The sequence below is a fragment of the Eptatretus burgeri genome, chromosome 10 (assembly GCF_056783735.1).
Source record: "Eptatretus burgeri isolate ZD-2024b chromosome 10, Ebu_testis_v1, whole genome shotgun sequence".
Lineage (NCBI taxonomy): Eukaryota > Metazoa > Chordata > Myxini > Myxiniformes > Myxinidae > Eptatretus > Eptatretus burgeri.
Genome location: NC_140970.1, coordinates 98,540,833 through 98,564,354, shown reverse-complemented (window position 1 = coordinate 98,564,354; position 23,522 = coordinate 98,540,833). Strand labels below are relative to the sequence as shown.

At 43.4% G+C, this 23,522-nt stretch overlaps 1 protein-coding gene across 5 annotated transcripts in view; it reads right to left on the bottom strand.

Annotated features, from left to right (window-relative positions):
• TSPAN15 (tetraspanin 15) overlaps positions 1-23,522 on the bottom strand; it is a 193,236-nt gene that overhangs the window by 85,547 nt on the left and 84,167 nt on the right. For all 5 annotated transcript variants that reach the window (XM_085899577.1, XM_085899581.1, XM_085899576.1 and 2 more), the window contains 2 exons: positions 12,297-12,392; positions 735-851 (listed from right to left, as the gene is read on the bottom strand). In XM_085899577.1, the coding sequence (XP_085755703.1) occupies positions 735-851; positions 12,297-12,392 (213 nt within the window). The remainder of the gene's footprint in view (positions 1-734; positions 852-12,296; positions 12,393-23,522) is intronic.

Sequence of the window (23,522 nt, the reverse complement as noted above, 5' to 3'; positions counted from 1 at the left end):
GTGTGTGTGTGTGTGTGTGTGTGTGTGTGTGTGTGTGTGTATATATATATATATATATATACACACACTATTGTAAATTTAAAAGAGGCTCTGCTGGCTAAACATTTGCATAAGCTCCATCTATGAGACATGGGTACTGCAGCCAACAACAGGAAGATAATTAAATTCTCAAATATATAGACCAGTCAACCCCAGAGAGGGAACATTCATGGACAAGTAATTCAGGCAAGTTGGCCTTCATCAATGTGGAACAGAACCTTCATCACTCTCTGGAGTGTACTGGGAAAGCATACTCAATAACCTGAACCCAAACAGCTCACGCCTCAAAGTCGGAGCCAATGCAACAACTGTTTAGCCATAAGAGCCTTTTTAAAATTTAAATTTCCTGACAGCTCCTTGAACTGCTGTGTGTACCACAGACAGCTTGAAGTGTGGCAGGCATTTCCTCTTGGTCAGGATGCATACAGCAATGACTGGTATGACCATTTGCTTCTCAGTAATCCACCCCAGTAAGAGGGTCTCATCTCTATCGAGACACACACACACACACACACACACACACACACACACACACACACACACACACACACACACACACACACACACACACACACACACACACACACACACACATACACACACACACATACACACACACACACACACACACACACACACACACACACACACACACACACACACACACACACACACACACACACAGCTGGGTGTACCTGTGCTACATTGCAGCAAGAGAAGGGAACTCCACACGCAGCCTTGCCAGGTGAGGAACAGTTGTGATATTCATTCACTGTCCAGTCTTTGTAGTCATCAGCACCACAACATTGGAACTATGGATACAGGTGAGAAAAGAGTAAGAAGGTTAAAAGAGGAAAAAGTAATAAATTTTTTGTCACAATAAAGAGCACAACATGGAACTGAAGCACACAATCCACATTGAGCGTGAGCCCAGGACTTATAATTATGTTAAAAGCACCGAAACGTTTGACCTCATGGACTGATGGAACCATCATCAGAAAAATTGTCTGGGACGTGGGACCATCATCACATCATATCACCGCCGACATAACAAAAATGCATTGCTGCTGGGTCTGGGGCGTGGCTTTTCTCCCTCAAATCACCGAATTCGTGATGCCATTACCGAAAAACCAATTTTGGTCAATATCTCAAAAACGATGCATGATAATATGACAAATAGGGTGTCAATACCAATGGTTTTATGGTCAATGGTTACAATGGGCAACAATGTTCGTGCTAGAAAATGTGTAGTGCATCCTAAAACTTAGCAACTTGTAGAGCCATTGTTCTTCAGAAGGAAAATATCAGTATTCTGTCACAGTACTTTTCTGCATGCATGTTTTCTCCATCACTCTCATCACTGGCCTCACACCAAGTATTGTCTCACGACTCATCATTTGTGGACGTAGCTCCCACACTGTCCCTGTCATCCACAGGTGGGCCTATGAGCGACTCTGGGACTGAACTTCCTGGGTACCAATCCGGTCCAAAGCAGTTATGAGTCAACTTCCATCCATAGTCTGTGGGACTCTCTTAACCCCATCACATGAGATGCATTTGACTCCAGCCACTGGAAGGGCATCACTTTGTCCTTTCTGAAGAAACACGATGTGAAGTCACACCAGTTATGGAATGAAGGCCGATTAGTGCTTCAGTGATACTAGGCTGCTTCTTCTCAAGAATGGCAGCTACTTTAGAGACACCGATATACAGTACCTTCGGTCGTTGCCAGATCCATAGTTCATGATGATGTTGATCCTTTCCGATTTTCCAGAAAGCCCAAGCAGAATGATGAAGACGTCCATATCAGTGGACCTTCCCAGAACCAGTGGAAATGCTGTTTACGTGAAAGGCAATGAGGGTATCAGCCTCTTTGTGTCGATGTTGGAGGTGATTAGGTTCCTGTATTTGCAGTAAATCATCCTCGTTCTTCTTCATCTCCATGCACATAACACCATGTGAAACATAAAATGGATTTCTTCAAAGGTCAGGCCAGATCAGATTATTGTCAGGTCAGGCCAGATCAGATCTGTGACTTGCTTCGGGTATCATGTAAATCTGTAATAACCTGTTCCATGGTCGGGTTGTGGGTGAGGAAACAGTCTCCTCCACCAGGTTTCCTGGTGATGAGGGTGTATGGATATGGACACCCAGCGAAACTAAAAACAAAACCTGTCAAAGGGCGGAGGAGCTCCTTGTGAGTCAATAGCCATCCATATCTGGTGCCCAACTGCGTCTGCAGACGTCCTTTTGCGGTGGGTAACCTTTCCTCAGATGTTGGTGGCAGGATTTGCACTCCGGCCACCGTAAAACACTTCACTCTGCAAAACACACCAAAAACGCAAAGGAAACTGAAAACCCACTCCATGGAAGTACCTCCTGTGCAGCTGCCCTTCGCAGGGCAGTTCACTGGATGATGGGATTGGGGCAAAGCCTTTGGGACCTCCAATCTTTGATAGGAGGGAAACCACAGGGTAACATTCCTGGATCAGATTGTGGGAGAGTGTGTCGGAGTAGTGCTGAGGTGTCGTCCACCAGAGAGTAGTCTCTTTGTGTTAACCTGAGGCAGTCCCTTCGGGTGGGTGCCTGCAATGTCCTATCCCTAAGAGAAGATGCTCACCTGTCTCTGCTGTCATCTGAGCTCCATCAATGGAACAGTGGTATTTTAGCACTCTCTGAGGTTTGGCGACTGGATAATGGCGAGATCAAGGCTGGTGGTTACACCTTCTACTGGTCTGGTCGCTCTGATGGTTACCATGCCCGAAGAGTTGACTCCCATGATAATTGAGGTAACACTGGTCAACGAGCATATTATGAGACTGAGGATTCGTCACTCTGGGTGTTATTTCCCTGATTTTTATACATGCTCTGACTGAGGCGAGTGATCTCCCTGTGAAGGACACATTCTATGCCACGCTCGAGTCTGTGGTTGATGGGTGCGCCAGGCGAGATACTCTTCCAGTTTTGGGGTATTTCAATACATCGACTGGCGCTGATCGGGATGGCTCGGAGACATGTGTCAGTCCCCATGGGTCTGGAACTGTGAACCAGAATAATACTAAGTTCCTTGACTTTGCAAGAAGTCGTGGACTTAGGGTGGCTGGTTCATGGTTTCAGCGCCAACAGTGTCATCGCTGGATGTGGTATTCCAATGCTGGTGGTGCAGCAAAGGAGATGGACCATGTGCTCGTTGATGGTCGTTGGAGGATGATTCAGAACTGCAGGGTCTACCGGAGCGCCCAGTTCTTCAATACAGACCACAGGCTTGTTGTAGCAACTCTGAAGTTGCAGCTCAAATACAGGAGAATGGTACCATCCCAGCGAGATGGTAGCTGAGGAGTTTGCAAACAGGCTGAGTCAGGATTTGGGGGGTCTGGGTGCTGTGGGGAATCCCAAAGGAGTAGTGGAGTGCCTTCAAGACTGCCATCCTTGATGTTGCCGGCGGATGTCTTGGAACCCACCGTAAGGCGAAAAGGAACTTTGTCTCTAAAGGGACACTGAATACCATTGAGCAGAGTCACAGTGGCAGGCTTAATGGCAGAGCTGAGCTGTTCAGGGAGCTGAGGCATAAAACTACATGTGCGCTGAGGGCAGACAAGGAGGCCTACATACGAGGAATCTGTGAAGTGTTCCAGCATCGCCTATGGATGAGTGATTCTCATCCGGTTGACAGATAAATTTGTGCATTGCGTTCCTCCAAGCCTGTCCCTCAGTGTGATGCTGTTTGAGCAGAGGGTGATGGATTTTTGACAGAGAAATCCAAAGTAAAGGCTCGCTGGGCCGGTTACTTTGAGCGGCTGTACCAGGCCGATCCACCAGCTGTTGAGTTGGATGTCAGGGGTGTTCCTGTCCCTATTGCTGACCCTCCAATCAATTGCTGATTGACCCTATTGCTGACCCTGTGAACCACCTTCATTTGTCGAAACACAGGCCGTGCGGTGTACCAGTTGAAAAGGGGTAAAGTCCCAAGGATCTGTGGCATCCACGCTGAACTTCTCAAGGCTGGTGGAAATGTTGTAATGGTATTGTTGCATGCAGTTATGTGCTCTGTTTGGAGCACAGGCATCATCCCAACTGATTGGAAAAGGAGCCTCATTGTCCCTCTTTGGAAAGAGAAGGGTAATCGCCAGAACTGCAACAACGACCGAGGTGTGACGCTGCTCTCAGTGCCGAGCAAGGTATTTGCTAGGATAATTATTCATAGGGTTCACCACCACCTGCTTGAGCACCAGCGTCCATAACAGTTGGACTTTACACCAAAGACATCAACAATTGACCGTATCGTTGTTCTCCGGGTCCTCACCGAACGCAGATGAGAGTTTCGGCAAGGGTTGCTTGCAGCCTATGTTTATCTCCGCAAAGCATTTGATTCAGTGAATCGGGTTGCCCTCTGGAGGAGTCTCTGTTTTCAAGAAGTGTCACTAAAGTTGATCGATCTGATTTCTGAACTCTACTCTGGTATATAGAGTGCTGTGAGGTGTGGTGGTTCCATCTCAGACTTATTTCCAGTTGTTACTGCTGGAGTTCATCAGGGGTGTGTGTATTGGCACCCACACTCTTCAACACTTGCATGGACTGGATTTTGGGGAAGATGTCAGAGAGATCAAGCTGGGGTGCATCGCTTGGAAATGTCAAGACCTCTGACCTTGATTTTGCAGATGATGCAGTCATCCTAGTGGAAACGCTGGATGTCCTTGTAGGGGCCCTTGAGGCACTGAATGAGGGATCAGATCCACTGGGATTACAAATTTCCTGGGTCAAAACAAAGATCCAGGCTTTCAATGACATCTTGGATGATGCTGTCCTGTCTGTACCTGTTTGTGGTGAGGATGTTGAGGTCACAGAGAGATTCACTTACATTGGCAGTGATATTCTTGTCTCCGCAGGTTGTGAGCCGGATGTCAATAGAGATCTGGTTTTGGCCTGGGGAGTCATGGATTCACTGGATCATGGGGTGTGGTGCTGTTGGTACCTATGCAGGTCTGAGTCTTCAGGTCATTGGTGCTTCCAGTCTTGCTCTCTGGCAGTGAGACTTGGACTATGACAAAGGATCTGAGATGAAGACTTAACACCTTCGGTACCAGGTCTCTTCGGAGAATCTTTGGTTCTCGCTGGTCAGACTGTGTCCAACGAGCAGTTGCTGAGAGATACTCAAATGAGATTTGTTACCTGTATAGTCCGTGAATGTCAGCTGCGGCCATATGGACATGTGGCTCGATTTCTCAATGCTGGCCTGCTCACCAGATTCTCTCAGCGAGGGAGCATCGTAAGTGGAGAAGGCCAACGAGACGACCGCATGCCTCATGGTTGCAGCAGGTTAATCGACATCAAAAGGAGATGGGGATGGGACAGGCATCTGCCTGGGGGATGGCCAGACGGAGGCCCCTGGAGTACCAACAGAAAGCGGACACAGTGACATTCTCCTCCGGCGCATGCTCCCATACCGAACCTAACCTCTTCCAAGGATTGACCCACATTGGGGCTTCTTCCTTTCCTCCATGATGAATTGGGTAAACTCTTCCTTGATTGATCCCTTTTTGAGTAAATCTGTGCCACTCTGTCACTAAGCCTGGGTAGGTCAAGTGATGATGAATACTTTTGGAGTACTTGAACAGTACAGGTTTTGCTTATCATCTTTGATGGATAGTGACTGGGACTTGTTGAATAGTAAGTGGATTTTCTCTCCACAACTCAAAGAAACCTTCGCCAAAACATCCACAGCCATGGTTGCGCAAGTGGACTTGCTATGCTGCAGCACAGTTTCATGGAGGATGATGCCACCATCGATCACTGTGAGTGTGATTGGGGGAAGACTGGTGTCCATGAGAAAAACTTCCTGTCTGCTTTCAAGTGTTTTTGTGAGGGCTGCTTTGTTCATCTTAAGGGGAGTCCTATCGCTATGGGCGAGCGAAAGGGGCACCTCAGGGACGGGGCAGCTAAAAATATGGTGCAGGTTCAGTACATCGCTTGTCTTGACCGAAACAGCTAACATTCATCCAAAGACATCCCTGACTCTCTCTGCCGCATTAATTTTCCATACTGCAGTCTTAGATTCCTTTACATTCTCTGCAGCAAAGCTCAACATCTTGGCCCTTGCCACTGGCTTCAGAAACTGCGAACCATCAACCACGCACTCTCCCTTGAACTTCAGTCAACGTTTTTCCCCCCATTCCAGTGTTCCAAGGATAAATGTCTTGGTTGCTTCCTCCGCTGTTGTTCCTGAAGGCACATTGATGAGATCAGTAGGAGAATAAGTGGCGAATGAGTTGCATGTTTTGTTCAGGGTGTTGGCGACTGCATTCATGACAGCATTGTCACGTTGACTTCTCCATTTCCGCAGCTGATGAGCTGGTTCCTCCCCTGGTTGAAGATGGACCAATTCACAGAGTTCTGTCAGGGCCATGCTACGTCGGATGAGAGTGGTGGACCACCTCCCGCAGGCACTACATGAATTTCTGAAAAAAAGGAGTAAAAGAGCTCATTATTTGCCTTATTACAACAAGAGAGACGTTGTTGCTCCAATATGCACATTTCAGGGCAAACCACAAATTTCTCGCACTAAAATTGTTTCCATTGCAACCATTGACCATGAAAACATGGGTGCAGACACCCGATTTGTCATGTTATCATGCATAGTTTTTGAGATATTGACGAAAATAGGTTTTTCGGTCATGGCGTCGCTGATTAAGTGATTTTGGAGGGAAAGCCACACCCCAGACCCAGCAGCAATGTATTTTTGTGATGTCAGGAGTTAGCAGATCTTCACCTGTTCCATCAGTCAATGAGGTCAAACGTCACACAAAAGAAGTTATGTATGACGTGGCCAAATTGATTCTTTTTCTTGTGTGTCATTTTAATTACCATAGTCTGCTCAATTTGCTTTGCCTTAACTTTTCTATAACAAAAGACGCTTTGGAGCAGATGTCGAGGAAATCAATAATAATTACTTTGAGGCAAACCGTGAGCACGAGATAAAAGTTTGTATATTTACCAGCAGATGATGTGAACATCCCACGACAATAGCTCTCCATCCCCTGTTATTAACTTGTACCTCAAAATTAAAATCAATTCAAGTACTTTATCAAATCAATTTGTGGAAGCCTGGTGTTGGCTTAGTGGTTAAGGTGGTGGCTTGGGATCCTAGGGTCCTGAGTTCGAGCCCTGTTGGCTGCTGCATTAACACCAGGGGGTTGACTCAGCCTGCCATCCTCCTGAGGTTGGTGAAATGAGCACCAGTGTACCGGGTAAGAGGAGCACTGCATCAGCAGCATCGCTGCGCCCTTAACCAATGATGCAACCAGCAGCCAAAAAGGCAGCACACGATGGAAATTTGTGGATATTTGGACTGTAGAGGCAACTTTTACCTCTGCCACCTAAGGTGGACAGAAGTTATGTTTTCAACCGTCTATCTGCGAGCAAGATATCTCAAAAAGTCATGGATCAATTTGGACGAACCTTGGTTGAGACGTTGGGTGTGTGCCAAAGACGAACCATTTCCATTTTGGTGAAGATCTGGATCCGGACACGATAATTTTTTTTAAGTGATTCTTCCCCTTTGAGTGATGGGGCTAAAACCCATAGATAGCACGATATCTCAAAAACTTACAGACGGATTCGGACAAAACTTGGTGGATAAGTTGGTTCCATGATAAGAACAATCCAATTAAATTTTGGTTCACGTCCGGATGCAGATCCGGCTTATCAGTATGATACAAAACGTTCTGTTCAACCTGGTTTTCATATGTATCACCGATTGTTATTATTATTATTATTTATTATTTTCCCAGAATAAAAAAAAAAAATCCAGATTACATGCATAGGTTATGTTGAATGTGGAAGGAAGACAACTACTGACAACATGAGGAAGTCATCCAATATATTTCACTCACTTCCTTGTGACTGTTATTAATCCATGACCAAGGTGGCCAAATGCTTACAGTTTTAACCCAATGAATATACAGTTCATCTGGTTTTTTTTGCTGCAATGCGATTGCCCAAAGTGGTTTCATATTTTGTACTTCAAGATATTGTGGCCCTTCCTTTCGCCCTCGAGGCTCTTCATCCATTAATGAACAGCCCGACTCCTCCTTGATTCCGAGCACAGTGCTAATGCCTCAGGACTGGCTCTCCAAGCAAAATGGGAAGGACGTACAAGGTCCCAAGCGGTGCTGAACAGCATACTATTTAATAAAATACAGCACAGAAAAATGAAGTCTTTATAATCAAGTTGTACAGGTGTGGGTGTGTCGATGCAAAGGTGCCACCTCACTCTCCATTTCATTTCTCAGAAGATCCCCAGGCCCAGCTCCACTCTATCCACTGGTCCTGGCAAAAAGTCCCTCCAACTGCCTCCTCAACCCACTACCCCCCATTGGCAGTGTCATTTCCTCACTACCAATTGTCCTTGCTCTTTAATGTTCATTTGACATTGAAAGACATTGCCTCCCCTCCAAACCATTGGCTTTCTGTCCAAGCATTTTCACTATGTCCAACCTGTAAACAGCTGGAAAGAAAGGTTCAAGGCCACATTGTTAACGACTTCAACATCGCATGAATTTCCATAAATGGGAAACACAAAACGGCTTAACAATTGATTATCATTAAAAATTACAACATTCTGACATTTCAAACTGTAACATTCCGCGGTTCATGAACCTTCGCGTACCCTTCAACTCAAATTCAATTCACCAATAGGTCTGGGAGGGTAATCCAAATAGTTGTCCCTTTAAACTCGACAACAAGAGTGGACCAGTACAATAGTGGAAAAGGATACCCGTGTCAACTTAAGTTTCTTTGTCAAGTTGACAGGGCAGACAGTTACCAGGGAAGCTTCAATGACGAGAGTTGAAGGGGGGGGTCGGGTGGGGGGCACTCATCATCTTGCTGCATCGATGGAGATAGAGCCGATTAGATGTTCAGGTCAGCTTGATCCTCTCCCAGGGGGCGATTGTGTGCAACCCGAGATAAATGGGTGGCTAATCTCCGAGTGTGTTGGGGCTCACCCAGCCCCTCTCAAGGGGGGAGAAGGGAAAGTAATGCCGGTGCAGCAAAACCTATCAGAGAGACAGCAGTGGAGGGTTCTTTGTTTTCTAGATTACGAGGAGAACCACAATCTCCCCAGTACTACTGCCCCCTTTTCACCAAATGAGAATCTGTCAAGGTGCCATTGTGGCCTGTGCCGTATGATTGGTTGCCAACACATTGAAGACAGGTCACACTTGGCTTACCGACATCCTCTACTCTTGCAGCCAACATGAGGCTCTCAATGGAATCCTCTCACCCAGCCTTTCCCTGTCAAGGCTAGAATGCCATAAGGCATGTTCTGGGCCCTGGTTTTATATATATGTATATATATTTCTTGACACCAGGTGTGCTTACTATTTATATCAGAAAATATTTCTTACCCATAATTCTGAGCCAATATTCGGCAATAATGAAAAGGATAAACAACCTGTTGGCTCGTCTTACTCCGAACATAAGAAAATAAAATGTCTGATTCAAAAATAAGTTTTGGAAATAGCACCATAATTGCATATCACTAATATTTCTCATTGCATTCATGACAACAATCGACATGCCTTTCGTCAAGAAATGTGGACATATTTTGGCTCGTTTTGTGTTTCTGGACCACTGGCTCATTATGCAGGGAACTCAGGTTCAAATGCCATATACAGCACCTCACTGGCAGGGGATACCCAGTGCTGCCGAGGGGGGCGGGAAGATGGGGATGCCACGTGCTGCCCGGCTGGGTGAGTTTTTCCCGGCGGTGGTTTTTCGGGATGTGTTGGACATTGAAAAGCAATGGAGTTATTGGCCTCATGGTGGTTACCTTTTGCCCGCGGGCTTTCGGCAGCACTGCCTGACCCCACAACCCAATATCAACTTTATGGTGGCCTTTGGCGGCTTCAAAATGGATGTGAAGGCCAGCGTGTGGTAGCTTCAAACCTTGCCCAGATTCTGAAGTACCTACAACCAAAATGTTGGGCCTCGAGGTGCTACGGTTCAGCCATGAAAGAATAACACACAAACACAATAAAATATTTATATTGTTGTGTTTGTCCATTATCAATGCCCTTTCAAATTTATGTAAACGTGTACTGATGTCCTCTAATTTATTAGTCCTGAATGTTTTATGTGCACGCTCCACTGAGTCTTAGATCACCATTAAAAAAAAAAAAAATTATATCTCCTTGCTGAAGTGGCCTGAGGTCATGAATATAAAGTCATACGAATAAGGAACGACAAACGAGTCGACGTAAACTGAATAAAAATGGCATTGCTGCTCACAGATACAGTACTGTGAAAAACATGGCAGTGGTGGTATGTTCACAAAAACAGCGATCACAATCATGAAGAAGCAGAGGCTACTTACAAGTAGTTCAATTCTAACCTCTCCTTGGATGTTGATGAACCTCTATCGTTGTCTTTGAAACATCGTCAACGTAAAGCCCACACAAGAGACGGTTTGAACAAAGCATTCGCAGCTATTGTTGTTTTCAAATTCCCCGTCATTGCTCTTGTAAAACATTTTATCCTCAAATACAGCAGATAAATAATCTTGCATGGCAATTACTACCATGCTGCTTCATCTCAATACTTTTTCCATCCATCCATCCATCGGGACCACACTCTGTGCAGAGCGTTGGTGCTGCCTAAGAGGTCTCCTCGGCTATTGCGTACAATCCTGGACGTGTCGCCACTCCAACACAGGATACCAGCAAGCTGGCACTCATTTTGCCGACCGCGGAAGGATGACAGGCAGAGTCAACCACACCTTGCATTAATTCAACAGCCGAGTGGGATTTGAACTCAGGATCCCAAGCCCACCACCCTAACCATTAAGCCAACACCAGGCATACTTTCCCAAGCCACTGTATTTACCCCAAAATGTAAGAAATTAACCTGCTCTTTTGGTGGCTTCTCCCACACCCCATCCAAACTCCTATCTCGGTGCAAACCATACCTCCCACCCAATTCCGTCCCAACCCCCAACAACTTCCCATCGCCACAACTGACAGTCCCTTGCTCAAAGGGAGCTCATTATAATTCAAGGTGGCAAACGTTGCCAATTCCCATTCACCCTTTATCACACACTATTTATAGCTACCCTCTTCATGACATTTGGTACTCCAAACCACATAAATAACCATATCATACTCCATTTCTCAGGGTGCTATCAATTTTGTCATGTATTCTTCCTTTGAGGCTCTCCGGGTTCGTAAATGCTACAATTCTTCATTCATTCAATTATAATGATGAAAATCGAAACTTGTTTATTTCAGTGGTAAAACATGCCTCATGTCAGCTGCTGCATAACATTGAAGAATGTTTAAAGATATTTCAAAACAGAGCACACGACCCTTTGCTTGGCAAACAGAGGGCAGTAGCAAGTAGAATGCATGATAAGAAAAGCATAGCACAGCAAATTGACTTGTCTAAAGAGGATTTTAACTTGTTTGGATGCAATATATCACATGTCTGTCGATCCTGGCAACCCAAAATGGTTCTGTCATTTCAGTTACCACATTAAATCACATAACCACCATGCGTGTTTAATTGGCATGGACTTCCTGTGAGCCAATGGCAACCAACTAGATCCAGGGCATGGAAACATGGACACCATCTCTGAAGACCTTCAGTTTAATGAAAACATTAAACAATAACCAGAATATGAAACCTCTGGTTTTTTGCAACTTCTGGTATTTTTGTGTACCCATGTTCCCTCTGGGGGGGGGGGGGGGAACTGCATTTTTCTTGTTTTGATCCGGTGTTGATAAAATTGGTGCAGTGTTGATGTGGCACCGGCATGATGGGCCGAATGGCCACCTCCTGTATCTAATTTCCTTGTGTATCCTTGTGCAAAATGATTCTTCACCATTGAGAGATGGGGCCAAAAACGATGCGCTCTATTGCATGATATTTCAAAATTTATTAGGCCCAATATGTTCTAGCGAATCAGGCATTGTGTGGCGGAGGTACGCGCTCTACTGAGTGCCCTTATAGTTTTTAATATGAAACAACACAAAGTTACAGAAACATTTCACCCTGAAATATCACACAAAATGAAACGATCACAAAAAAATGTCGATTATGAAAAGTAACAAGAAGGGAGTATAAATGATAACTTAATAAATAAATAAAAATTCGAATATTTCCCAGTTTTTTTTCTTCTGTTTTCTTTATTTTATATACAATGTCAAGGCTCGTATAAGAGCTAAAAAAAAAAAATTGAAATAAAAAGTAAATATGGTACATACCTCAACCTGCACAAAGTCCACAAAATTTTTAAGATCCAGATCATTGTAGTAGTTGCGCAAACTGCTTCGAACAAGGTTGTTGAACAGCTCTAGGGTCTGAAGTAAGGAGTGAGAAAAGTGTGGGGGAGGAAAAGAAATGCAGCTCAGAGAGAAGTCAAACGAATTAACCACTTTTCATTTCCCACTTGCGATAACCAAAAACCATGCAGTAATACCCCGGTTTACGTCGCCTCTTTTTATGTCGTATCGCAAATACGTCATCATCTTATTAATATGTCTCGATATTCATCGTCTCAACTCACACATACGTTTTAAAAGCCATATCTTTTATTAGAACGTATTCAGAACTCACAAGACTCATAAAGACGACAGAATACATCGCTAAAGTCTAAATTGGGAGATCGCAAAATCTCCGAAAGAACAACTGCACTTTGCTTCACACATAAAAGTTATTGCCGGGTTATTAAGTTTGCCTCTGATCAATAAATGTGCCAACGTTTATTGAAGACTAGCAGGGGTACCTGGCATTGCTCAGGAGAAAAATTGAGAGAGGTGGGGGTAAGAGAGTTGGAGGGGTGTGAGAGCTGCCAGGGTGGGGGTGTTGGAGAGTTTGAGGGCTGGGGTGGAGGAGAATTGGAGAGGCAGTGGCTAGGCCGGGGAGGCAGGGAGGGCGGCATGGATGGACCAGATAAATAACCATTGAACCCCCACACTCCACAATCCTGGGGGGAGGGGGTGAAGGGGGTGGTAAACAGGGCTAAATTCCAGCCAAAGAGCTTTTCCACCCAAACACAAACACCCCGGCAGTTTACAATCAAAAGGAAGCTCTTGAAAAGAACACAACTACAAATAAACATAACTAACCTGAACTTTCGGTAAATCCAGCCATTCTTCCTTCTTCGTATTCTTCTTCTTCGTGTGTATGGCAGCTTGGCTGCCAGGTAGCTGATTCTGTTGGGGCGTGACTATGACACCAATGCTGTCCCCCTATTACCAGTACACTGGTACTCATTTCACCAACCTCGTGTTAATTCAGTTCTAATACAGCAGCCCACCTGGTGTTAATTCAGCAGCCAACGGAGCTCAAACTCAAGACTCGTTTAAACTAATGAGAACTGGAGACAAAGGCCATGCCCACAAACCGCCACTATATAACAGTACAGCGCTCCTTCCCAATTTCATATCCAGGCGATGCATGGCGCCATCGCTGGGCACCGAAGTAAGTACTCTGTTTTTACTCCATTTGTTTGTTTTCTTGTTTTTGTTTGTTTGATTGTCCGGGCGATATCTCAGCCATCCTTTGAGCTTGGAAGCTAAAATTTAGGTACAAAAGTGAAGATGTGCTTTGGCAAAAATAGTATTTTTTATACTTTTTTATTAATCAATTAATTACTTAATTTTTTTTCGATTTATTAATTACTTATTTATTTTATTTCTCATCATGGCAATATCTCAGGCACCTTTTAAGCAAGGAAGCTGATATTTGGACACCATAGTGAACAAGTGATTTGGCTTTGAAGGGTATTTTTGATTTATTATTTAATAAATAAATTATTTAATTTTTCGATTGATTACTTAATTTTTAAAAAGTTATTGATTCGGATGAAACAGTGGTGGTTAAGTTATGCGATCAGCCACTCGATTAAGAAATTAATTATTTTACAATTATTAATTTATTTTAATTTTGCAATTAATCAATCAATTATTGTACACCACTCCCTCCCAATTCCGACTCCATGCACTGCAAGGTGGAATTGCCAGGCACCAAAAGCACCCTGGCGGTCACAAGCTGGATGATTGTTTTTTTTTTAATTTGGCATGGGGTGGTGTAATCTGAATGTACCAGCACTTGTTTAGAATTTAATTTAGTGATATCATCATTCATGGTCATAAATAAAAAAAACAAGTAGCCCATGTTCACCACGAGGGCGAACTTGGTCCATGTGCCAAGTTTGGTGGCAATTGGCCCAGTAGTTTTGGCGTGATTGTTGTTATACACAGACTCACAAATGACATTTATTTATTGTGACATAAGGAGGAAGAAGAAGATGTTCCACCAACTTCGACCGCTTCCAGAAGAGATTTATTTTAATACAAGTCTGAAGACGATGATGGTTCACGAGCGGTATTTGATGATGTAGATTGTTTCAGAAGTCAAGGATGAGACAATGTGATAATTTTTGACCAAGTTATAAAAATGATCAACATGATGTGGTATGGGTGACGGGTTATTAGCTGCAAAATGTCGAAACCCCGGTTTCGTTCAACAACTTTCAAAAATTTGACCTTTGCATAACCTTTAAAGGTCACAAAACAAGGTTATGGACATTAAAATAAGGAAACAGGATACGTGCTATAGCTTATTGGAGTTAGTTCGTCGAAGAAGGTCAAAAACCCGGTTTAATTCCCACAACTTTGAAAACTTCACCTTTGTCAACTTTAAAGGTCAAAGGTCAAGGATTATGACCTTCGGTGCAAAACTTCCTCTGGAACATTCCAGGAACAATATAACGTCATATAGGCTATATGGCATTTCGCACTCCTCGGATTATCCATACTTTGATGAAATCAGCGTAAAAAACAAACTTGAAGGGGGCGCCACAGGCAAGGTGTTCGAGATAGAGCAAAATGGTTTCAAGACTTTAGGTGGGGAATGACCTCAAGATTATGCATAAAAAATATTGTCATCCTAGCTCTCAAAGTTTGGGCGGTCGTATGATTTTTATGTCAAAATTCGCAATTTTCTAAGTTCGTGACCTTGTGACCTTGACCTTGGGATGAAAATGAAAAATCGAGCTCCGTGGAGCTATGCAGGTGCCGTTGGGCTAACCAAATACCGAAACCCCTGCAAGATTCGACAAACCCCCTCAGAAAAGATGTAACTTGAAACCGGCTACCACCTAAAAACACATGTTTTTTGGGCGTGGCTCCACCCATAATTGGCGCAGCACGCCCATTCTCAGGAAAACACAACTAGATCATGATATAAACCTCCCACCCAAATTTTATCAGGATCGGATCAAAACACACGGAGCTGTGCTCAGGACAGACAGACAGACAGACAGACAGACAGACAGACAGAGACACACACCAATAACGAATATAGTGGTCACTTACTGACTCGTGAACCAATAAATATGTCGTAATTTTTTTATACATACATATGTGTAAGTTGAATACAACTGTCATCAATCCAAAAAAGGGTAATCTCATCAGTAAAAAGCAAAATATAATACCCGAAGTGGCAACTTTATGAAACAACCACCCCCCTCCCCCACCCTTAATCCTTTTGAGAAAACTGCTTTGATTTGCATCCCCAACATATCCCCGTTGAGCAACGCATCCCCGATGTAAAGGCCCGGTCACACCTTGACGTTTTAGCCAGCGATGGCAACGTATTAAAATGTACCTAAAACGCTGGCTTACGTTGAACTTTTGATGTTTTTTTTTAAAGATTCGGATGTATTCATAGCGACTTGGTCTTATTTATAACGCATTGGTAACGGACACAGAACGTTTCGTTGTGTTATAGATAACTTATACCAACGAATGCTGAACCTGTTGTCGGCCTACACAACCGATGCCCAACGATAGTCTAACTTCGGCATAGCGCGTTGCATGCATCGCCGACGATGTCGTGACGTAGCCTATTAAAAGGCTGACGCACAACGATTCGAATCACAACTGCCGTAGAAATGGAAGTGTCAACATCGCGGTCACACCTTGGCGATCTTGCCAGCGTATGCCGACCTAAGAAAAATGTGTCTAAAACGTTGGGGCACGTCAAATACGGTATGAGTAAGTTTGGTATACATGAGTACAACGCTAAAGTACGCTATCATATGTCGTAGTAAGTAGAGTACGTCAAGAAATTTTAAACATGTTCAAAATTTTACGACGTACTCGGCGTATGACACACATTCCGCATGCGATGGGGATAAGTTTTACACACGATATGAGGATGCTTACACACGTCCACAAAGGCTACTTATAAGCTACTCATAAGTCGAAACACGTCGCGGTAATGTCTTTTTTACGCGAAACTTATTTCTAACTTATGTTTGACGTGCTTTGAACCAATTCTTTACGTAGTCCCAACACACATCGACGTATGTAGACGTATTCCAATGACGTCTTCTGGTCGACAAAAAAAAATAAATTAACGTGTTTCTAGCTTACAACTGCCATATAAAGACGTGTTCCCAGCGGTTTTGGGAATTGGTATATAAAAATGCTGCTCATAAAAGGGGAACCCAACAGTGTTTTCGAGTGCTTTTTCAGTCGATGTCCATGTCCATGTCAGCAGTAACAGTATCAGTATCAGTATTAGTATTAGTTTGTTCATGTTGGCAGTAGTAGGTGAGTGTGAGGGGGAGGGTGTGGGTTATGATGGATCGTCCTTGCGTTAAACGATTTAACGATTTAAATGATAAACTCAACGATTTAAATGGCTGCATCTCCACTATTGAAAGTAGACGCTTGCGCTCAACAATTGGATTTTTTTTTACACTCAACGACTTTTAAACGGTACCACTCAGCTATTTTCATTGTTTACAATGAACGATTTAAATTGCTGTCACTCGCCTTTGTTTTTGACGCTGGCGCTCGGAAATTTTAATCGTTTCTATTGAACGTGCTAAATCGCTCAAACCCCACTATTGAAAGTAGACGCTTGCGCTCAACAATTGGATTTTTTTACACTCAACGACTTTTAAACGGTACCACTCAACTATTTTCATTGTTTACAATGAACGATTTAAATTGCTGTCACTCGCCTTTGTTTTTTGACGCTGGGGTTTGGAAATTTGAAGCGTTTCTTCTGAACGTGTTAAAACGCTCAAACTCGACTATTTTAAATAGACGCTGCCGATGGACAATTGGAATCGTAGCCAAGCTAGACATCGAAGTGTGAACATCCTCGTCATGCTGAAGAAAAGTTTGAAGAATGCTGCAAATAAGTGTCCTGGCCGTGGCCGTGGACGCTGACGCAAGGACGATCATTATACCGACGTCTTTCAGCCTATGAGTAACTTAAAAGTAACGTCTGTCGATGTGTGGCAACGATCGCGTAACGTGCCAACAACACGTTAATCATAGGTTAGAAATAAGTTTCGGGTACGCTAAACATTACCTCGGCGTGTCTCAACTTATGATTAACTTACAAGTAGCATGTGTTGACGTCTGTCAACGATCGCAGACCGTGCATACAACTTGTGGCCAGCGTAGCGGAACGTGCGAGTCATACGCCAGCATACGTCGTGAAATTTCAAGCATGAAAAAATTTGAGGACAACCGAAAAGTACAACGTTTAAAGCCAACGTACAACGACGTATGGCAGTGTTTTTCAGCGTGCTCTCAATGTTATCAAAACTTACCCATAACGTATTCAACGTGTGCCAGCGTTTTAGAAAAAAAAATTCAAAAATCGGCATACGTTGGCTAAAACGTCAAGGTGTGACCGGGCCTTTAGGAGCATGCTGAAAAACAATGAAGTACGCTGTCATATTCCGTGGTACGTCTAGTACGTCGTGAAATTTCAAGCATGCTGAAAATTTTACGACATGTGGCTCACAAGTTCCGCATACGCTGGCATAAGTTCTCGGCACGCTCCGCGATCGTTGACACACGTTACTTGCAAGTTACTCATAAGTCGAAACACGTCGAGGTAATGGTTAGCATACCCGAAACTTAATTTATAACCTATGAGTAACGTGCTTTGAACCTCTGAGTAGCGTGCTTTGAACCGATGTGTAACGTATCTCAAACGCACATTGTCGTATGTAGATGAATTTGATTGACGTCTTCCGGACGACCACAGAACTTACTGAACATGTTTCTAACTTACATCTACCGTATAATGGCGATTTGGCAGCGTTTAGGGGAATTGGTATATACAAATGGGCTTCACAAGAGGAACCCATTAGTGTTCCAGACTCCATGTTGAGTAGATGTAAATGTCAGTAGTATCAGTTGTGGTAGTATTAGGTGAGCGTGTCAATAGTAGTAGTAGTAGTAGTAGTAGTAGTAGGTCCATGTCAGTAGTAGTAGGTGAGCGTGATGGGGAGGGTGTGGGTGATGATGGATCCTCGTTGCGTCCACGAATAGGAGACTACTTTGCACCATTGTTCGATGTTCTTTTCGGATAATTTTTTTTTCTCATTCCCACGATGAACTATTTTTTTGTTTCAGTTTTTAAAGTATTCAAAACGACTTGGACAAATGCATAATGTACTAGTAATGAACACAGAACGCTTCGATAACTTATAGATAAGTTATACCAACGATTGATTAGCATGTTTTAGGCGTCCACAACCTATGCCCAACGATAGTCTAACGTATGCATTGCGTGGCAGCGTATCGTCGACGATTACGTGAGGTTTTCTATTCATGGGCTGCAACTACACTTTTAATAAATGGCTGTCACCCGCCTATTGCTTTTGGACGCTGGTGCTCGGCAATTGAAATAGTTTCCATTGAACGAGTTAAATCACTTCCACAGCACTGCAGTCATGGCACCAACAGCAGCAGGCTCAGTGCCAGCCTCATGCCAGGCTCAAGCGGATCCCTGGAGAAGGTGTACTGCTTGGTTATCCTTGGACCCACTCTGGCTAGCAGCTCGTCGAACATCGCTGGGGGCATTCACAGGAAGTTGATGAAGGATGCATGGTCCTCGTTCTGGAGTTCCACCATGATCTGGTCATATATGCCGTAATGGCGTCGCCTCCCGATCCATGGTCTGACCCAGTTCCTTCTCCTCCGTTCATGTCTTCTTCTCCCGGCTCTATTGGCATGCAACTGGTGCAGTGTCAACTCGATGAGGTCATGTTGATGTTCGAGGACAGGTAGGTATTGTCGTTTCAGCCTTGCCGTATCCTCCATTTCTCGGAATGACATGGACATGTACTCACCATGAAGTCTAAAAAAGAAGACGGGTTCCTCCTGCGAAGCCCCTTTTTACATACCAATTCCCCTAATCGCTGCCAAATACGCAATTATATGGTATCTGCAAGTTAGAAACGCGTTCAGTAAGTTCTGTGGTCGTCCTGAAGACGTCAAATACGTCTACATACGTATTTGTGCATAGGACATGCTTTACAAATAATTCCCAAGCACGTTACTCATCGGTTATAAATAAGTCATGGGTACCCTAAACATTACTTTGACGTGTTTCGACGGATGAGGAACTTTCAAGTAACGTGTTGCGAAGTGTGAACAACGTTCGTGTTGCGTGCTTTACAAAACGTTACTCATAGGTTAGAAATAAGTTTCGGGTACGCTAAACATTACCTCGATGTGTTTCGACTTATGAGTAACTTACAAGTAATGTGTGTCGACGTGCGTCAACGATCGCATAACGTGCCTACAACTTATGGCCAGCGAATCAGAACGTGTGAGTCATACGCGGGCATACATCGTAAAATTTCAAGCATGCAAAAATTTGAGGACAACCCAAAAGTACAACGTTTAAAGCCAGCGTACTATGACGTATGGCAGTATTTTTCAGCGTGCTCTTAACGTATACAAAACGTACCCATAACGTATTCGACGTGTGCCAGCGTTTTAGACAAATTTTTCATAAATCGGCATACGCTGGCTAAATCGTCAAGGTGTGACAGCGGCTCAAACAGGGGTCTTTACAGTACTTGCCATTTGTGATAATGAATTCTTCACACCGGCCCAAACAATGAGAATACGTGGACTAAAAAAATGGCCATCAGCTTATGGCTCTTTGGAGATACATTGGAACTTGCAAATAAGGGTATGCTCTGGAATCTAGATATTACCGATGGTGATGCTATTACCTCGAATTGTGAGCAAAACGAAAGTTCATCATCATTTATCCTGTGGCACGAAAGGTATCAATTCATCCGCAGCAAACAAAAACAAAGGCAATCAAAATATGAATTATTGCAAAGTTTCAGAAATAAAAAAAAAACAATTCAACTGCCTGCATTGTTGTCAAGTTGAACATTTTATTAATGTTTCTTGATAAATTTACTTTGTTAAAAAAAAATTAAATCAACTACCTCATTACTGAGAGCGCACGTGTATAGGCAAGTAGCCGTTATATTGTAGGAACAGCCTTTTTGAACTGAATCATCACCGCTTGTGTAATCCGTTGGTGTTGATCTTGGTTTGGGATCACATCTGTGCTCAGCGAGCTCGGTTCGCACCAGATGGAGCGGTCCCATAAAACGCTGTTTTTGATTTGATTGGTGGAGAGATGGAGCATAAAAGAGGTAATGGAGAGAGATTGAGGACAAAACGTTGAGTACCAGTTCGGTAGTATGCATTGATTGCATCAAAATTACGGTGTGGTTTCTGTACAACTCATGTTAATGCTTCATTGAAAGTGTTAGTAAATGTTGTTTCTTGTTTTAATGTTGAATCAGCTGAAGGAATTATTAGTGCAGAGCCCTGAGGGTTTCAAATGCATTGCTGGCCCCACCAGTGCGGTTTACCCTTGACACCAGTGTGGTATGCAGGTCCCTGAAAGGAACTGTGGTGGTCATCAATCCTTCCCTCCTCACCGAATATGTAGTGTTGCCCAAGATCACTTAAAATAATTTTATAAAGACAATCCTTTCTAATTTACTTTTGAAAGCAAACTTTGGCTGGAAATCCATGGCCTTACAATCCGTCTTGATATTCTTGGGTGAATCACATCTCGAAGCGAATCGTATCTCGAAGTCAGTTTCCGGGGCTGAGCATCATCATGGACAATAATAATAATAATAATACCATTCCTTTCATGCCATAAAGATACATCGGGATGCTGAGGCAGTTTCATTGGCAAGGAGTACAGTCCTGGATGGGTCGCCACTTCGACGCAAGTTAACCCAAATGGTTATTACACCAGTACAGTGGGACGCGTTTCACCAACCTCAGAAGGACGACAAGCTGAGTCAACCTCACTTGGTGTTAATTGAACGGTAACAACAGGGGCTCAAACTCAGGACCCTAAGGTACCAAGCCAGCCACCTTAACCGCAAAGCCAACACTCGGCTCATCATGGACTATATAGCATATTTAATTGTAGAGTGGTATCCAAATCCTTCATTTACAAGGCCATAGAATTTGGCTCTTCAAAGTGGGCTGGTGCTGCAAAATCGCATTTACACCCTTAGAAACAAGGAAACTAAAGGGCCAGAGTGCAAATGGTGTCACTTTGTATGAGACTAAGGTCTCGGCCATCTATTCTCCTCCTGCACACAAAATGGAGATGTGGTGCTTTTCCACTGCTGCATATCTGGTCCTGCCATCACTGTTCCTTCACTGCCTTTGCAAGTGCTTATCCAGCAAACCATACCTTGGTAACCTCTTAAAATCAAATCTTCGTACTCATCTCCACTCTTCTAGCTTTATTAATCTAGAGTGTGGGTTGCTTACCTTTCCTACCCACCCCCTGATCTTTTCCACGTTCTGAGCATGTGAGACATCGCTTCATACGTCCCTCCATGCAGTTAGTTAACCAATGTTAAGTTTTCCGCACCAGATCCATCGTATCTTTCTGTTATCATTTAATTCCTGTGTTGTTCATTGTGTTTTCATCCATTTTCCGTGTCTTGATCGTACTTTATTGGTGTGTAGTATGGAATTTTATGTCCCTGTGAGTGTCGGGCCTACACTACTACACCCCAAGGCCTCAGACAGAGAACGTGCACATTCTCTCTCCGATCTGACACGTGCCTTATTCCGCTTTTCTTTGCCCAAGTGTTCTTGTGTAATTCTACTCAACTTTCTATTCCATTTCCCACTCTTCCCTTTGAAAAAGGAAGAAGAAAAGAAGGGGAGTGGAAGGAAATTTAACTCCATTAAAAAAAAAAAAAATCACGAACTCATTCTGCCTGTTATTTCCTTCCTTACTTACCCCATGTACGTGAAGCGAAAGGCGGGCTTAAGCAGTTGGTTCATGTCGGTCCGTCTGTCATCAGTTTATGATGGAAGATCAGGTTATTGAAATCAAATGTTATATTTTGAACAGAATTGGGAACATGAGTAGGAAGACAAGAGTTTCGTTTTACCGTACTTCGTCTCCAATTTCGTCCCGCTCGTACATGCTCAAAGAGAAGAGTGACATCACTTTTTTTACTGTCTGTCTGTCTCGCAGTCAAACAAAATTTAAAATCATTCCAAACGGGAAACTTTCTGTTTTTAAGGACTTAATAAAGGACACAAACAACAGGAACGAAGAACGACATGACAGGTTCGATAGGGTGGTGTAATAGACACTGGGAAAATGGCGGTAAAACATGGATATTTTTTATTCATACGCCTTTGAACCTCTTTAAACCTTTACTTAAATTAAATTATACACTTGAAGACTGTATTCACAAATCATCTTCATAATGCTTCCAACAACCATGTGATATATCGATATATAGCATTAGAGGGCATGGCATGTGTATCGGGGTCGGCCATGGTACCATAATTTCCATCAACTAGTCTTTATTGTCGCTGACATCAACATCGCCATCGTATTATTGCATATAGTTTATCATCATTATTATGAAAAGGAAAGTTTCATGATCTTAACTCAAGAAAATGAACTTTATTTTATGTTCTTCGTGCAGGAAAATAAGCCTGGTGTTGGCTTAGCGGTTAAGGTGACTGGCTTAAGATCTTAGGGTCTTGAGTTTGATACTCTGTCGTACCACTAAATAATACCAGGTGGCTTACCTCAGTCAGTCATCCTTCCGAGGTTGGCAAAATGAGTACCCGCTTACTGGAAACAGGGGGCACTGCATCAGTGGCACAGTCATGCTTCCAGAAATGATGCTTCCAGCAGCCACAGGCTATGTATGATATCATAATAATGACTCAAGAAAATAAACTTTATTTAAAACATTAATACAGGATAACAACACCATATTTTATGTTTTTTTTTCTTTTCTTGATCCCTCTTTTATTCATGAAAATAAATATCACAACAAAAACGATGCACACACACACACACATGTTAATGAAGGGTTGAAGTTTGGACAAATTTTAAAGTTCAAGCCCCCAACCTTATTTTTCCCCAGTTTGCAGATTTGCGGTTCACGGGGGATTTTCAAGAATGTAACCCCCGCGACCAGTAAGGCCCTCCCCGTATATATCTAAACACTGCACGGGGTATCGTGTTCTACACACCCTCTCGTTCCTTCTTGATCCCTTACATTCTCAATGCCTCCTAATTTAACTAATATTCCTCCTTGAACTTGCTTCTTCTTTAAAAGCTTTTAA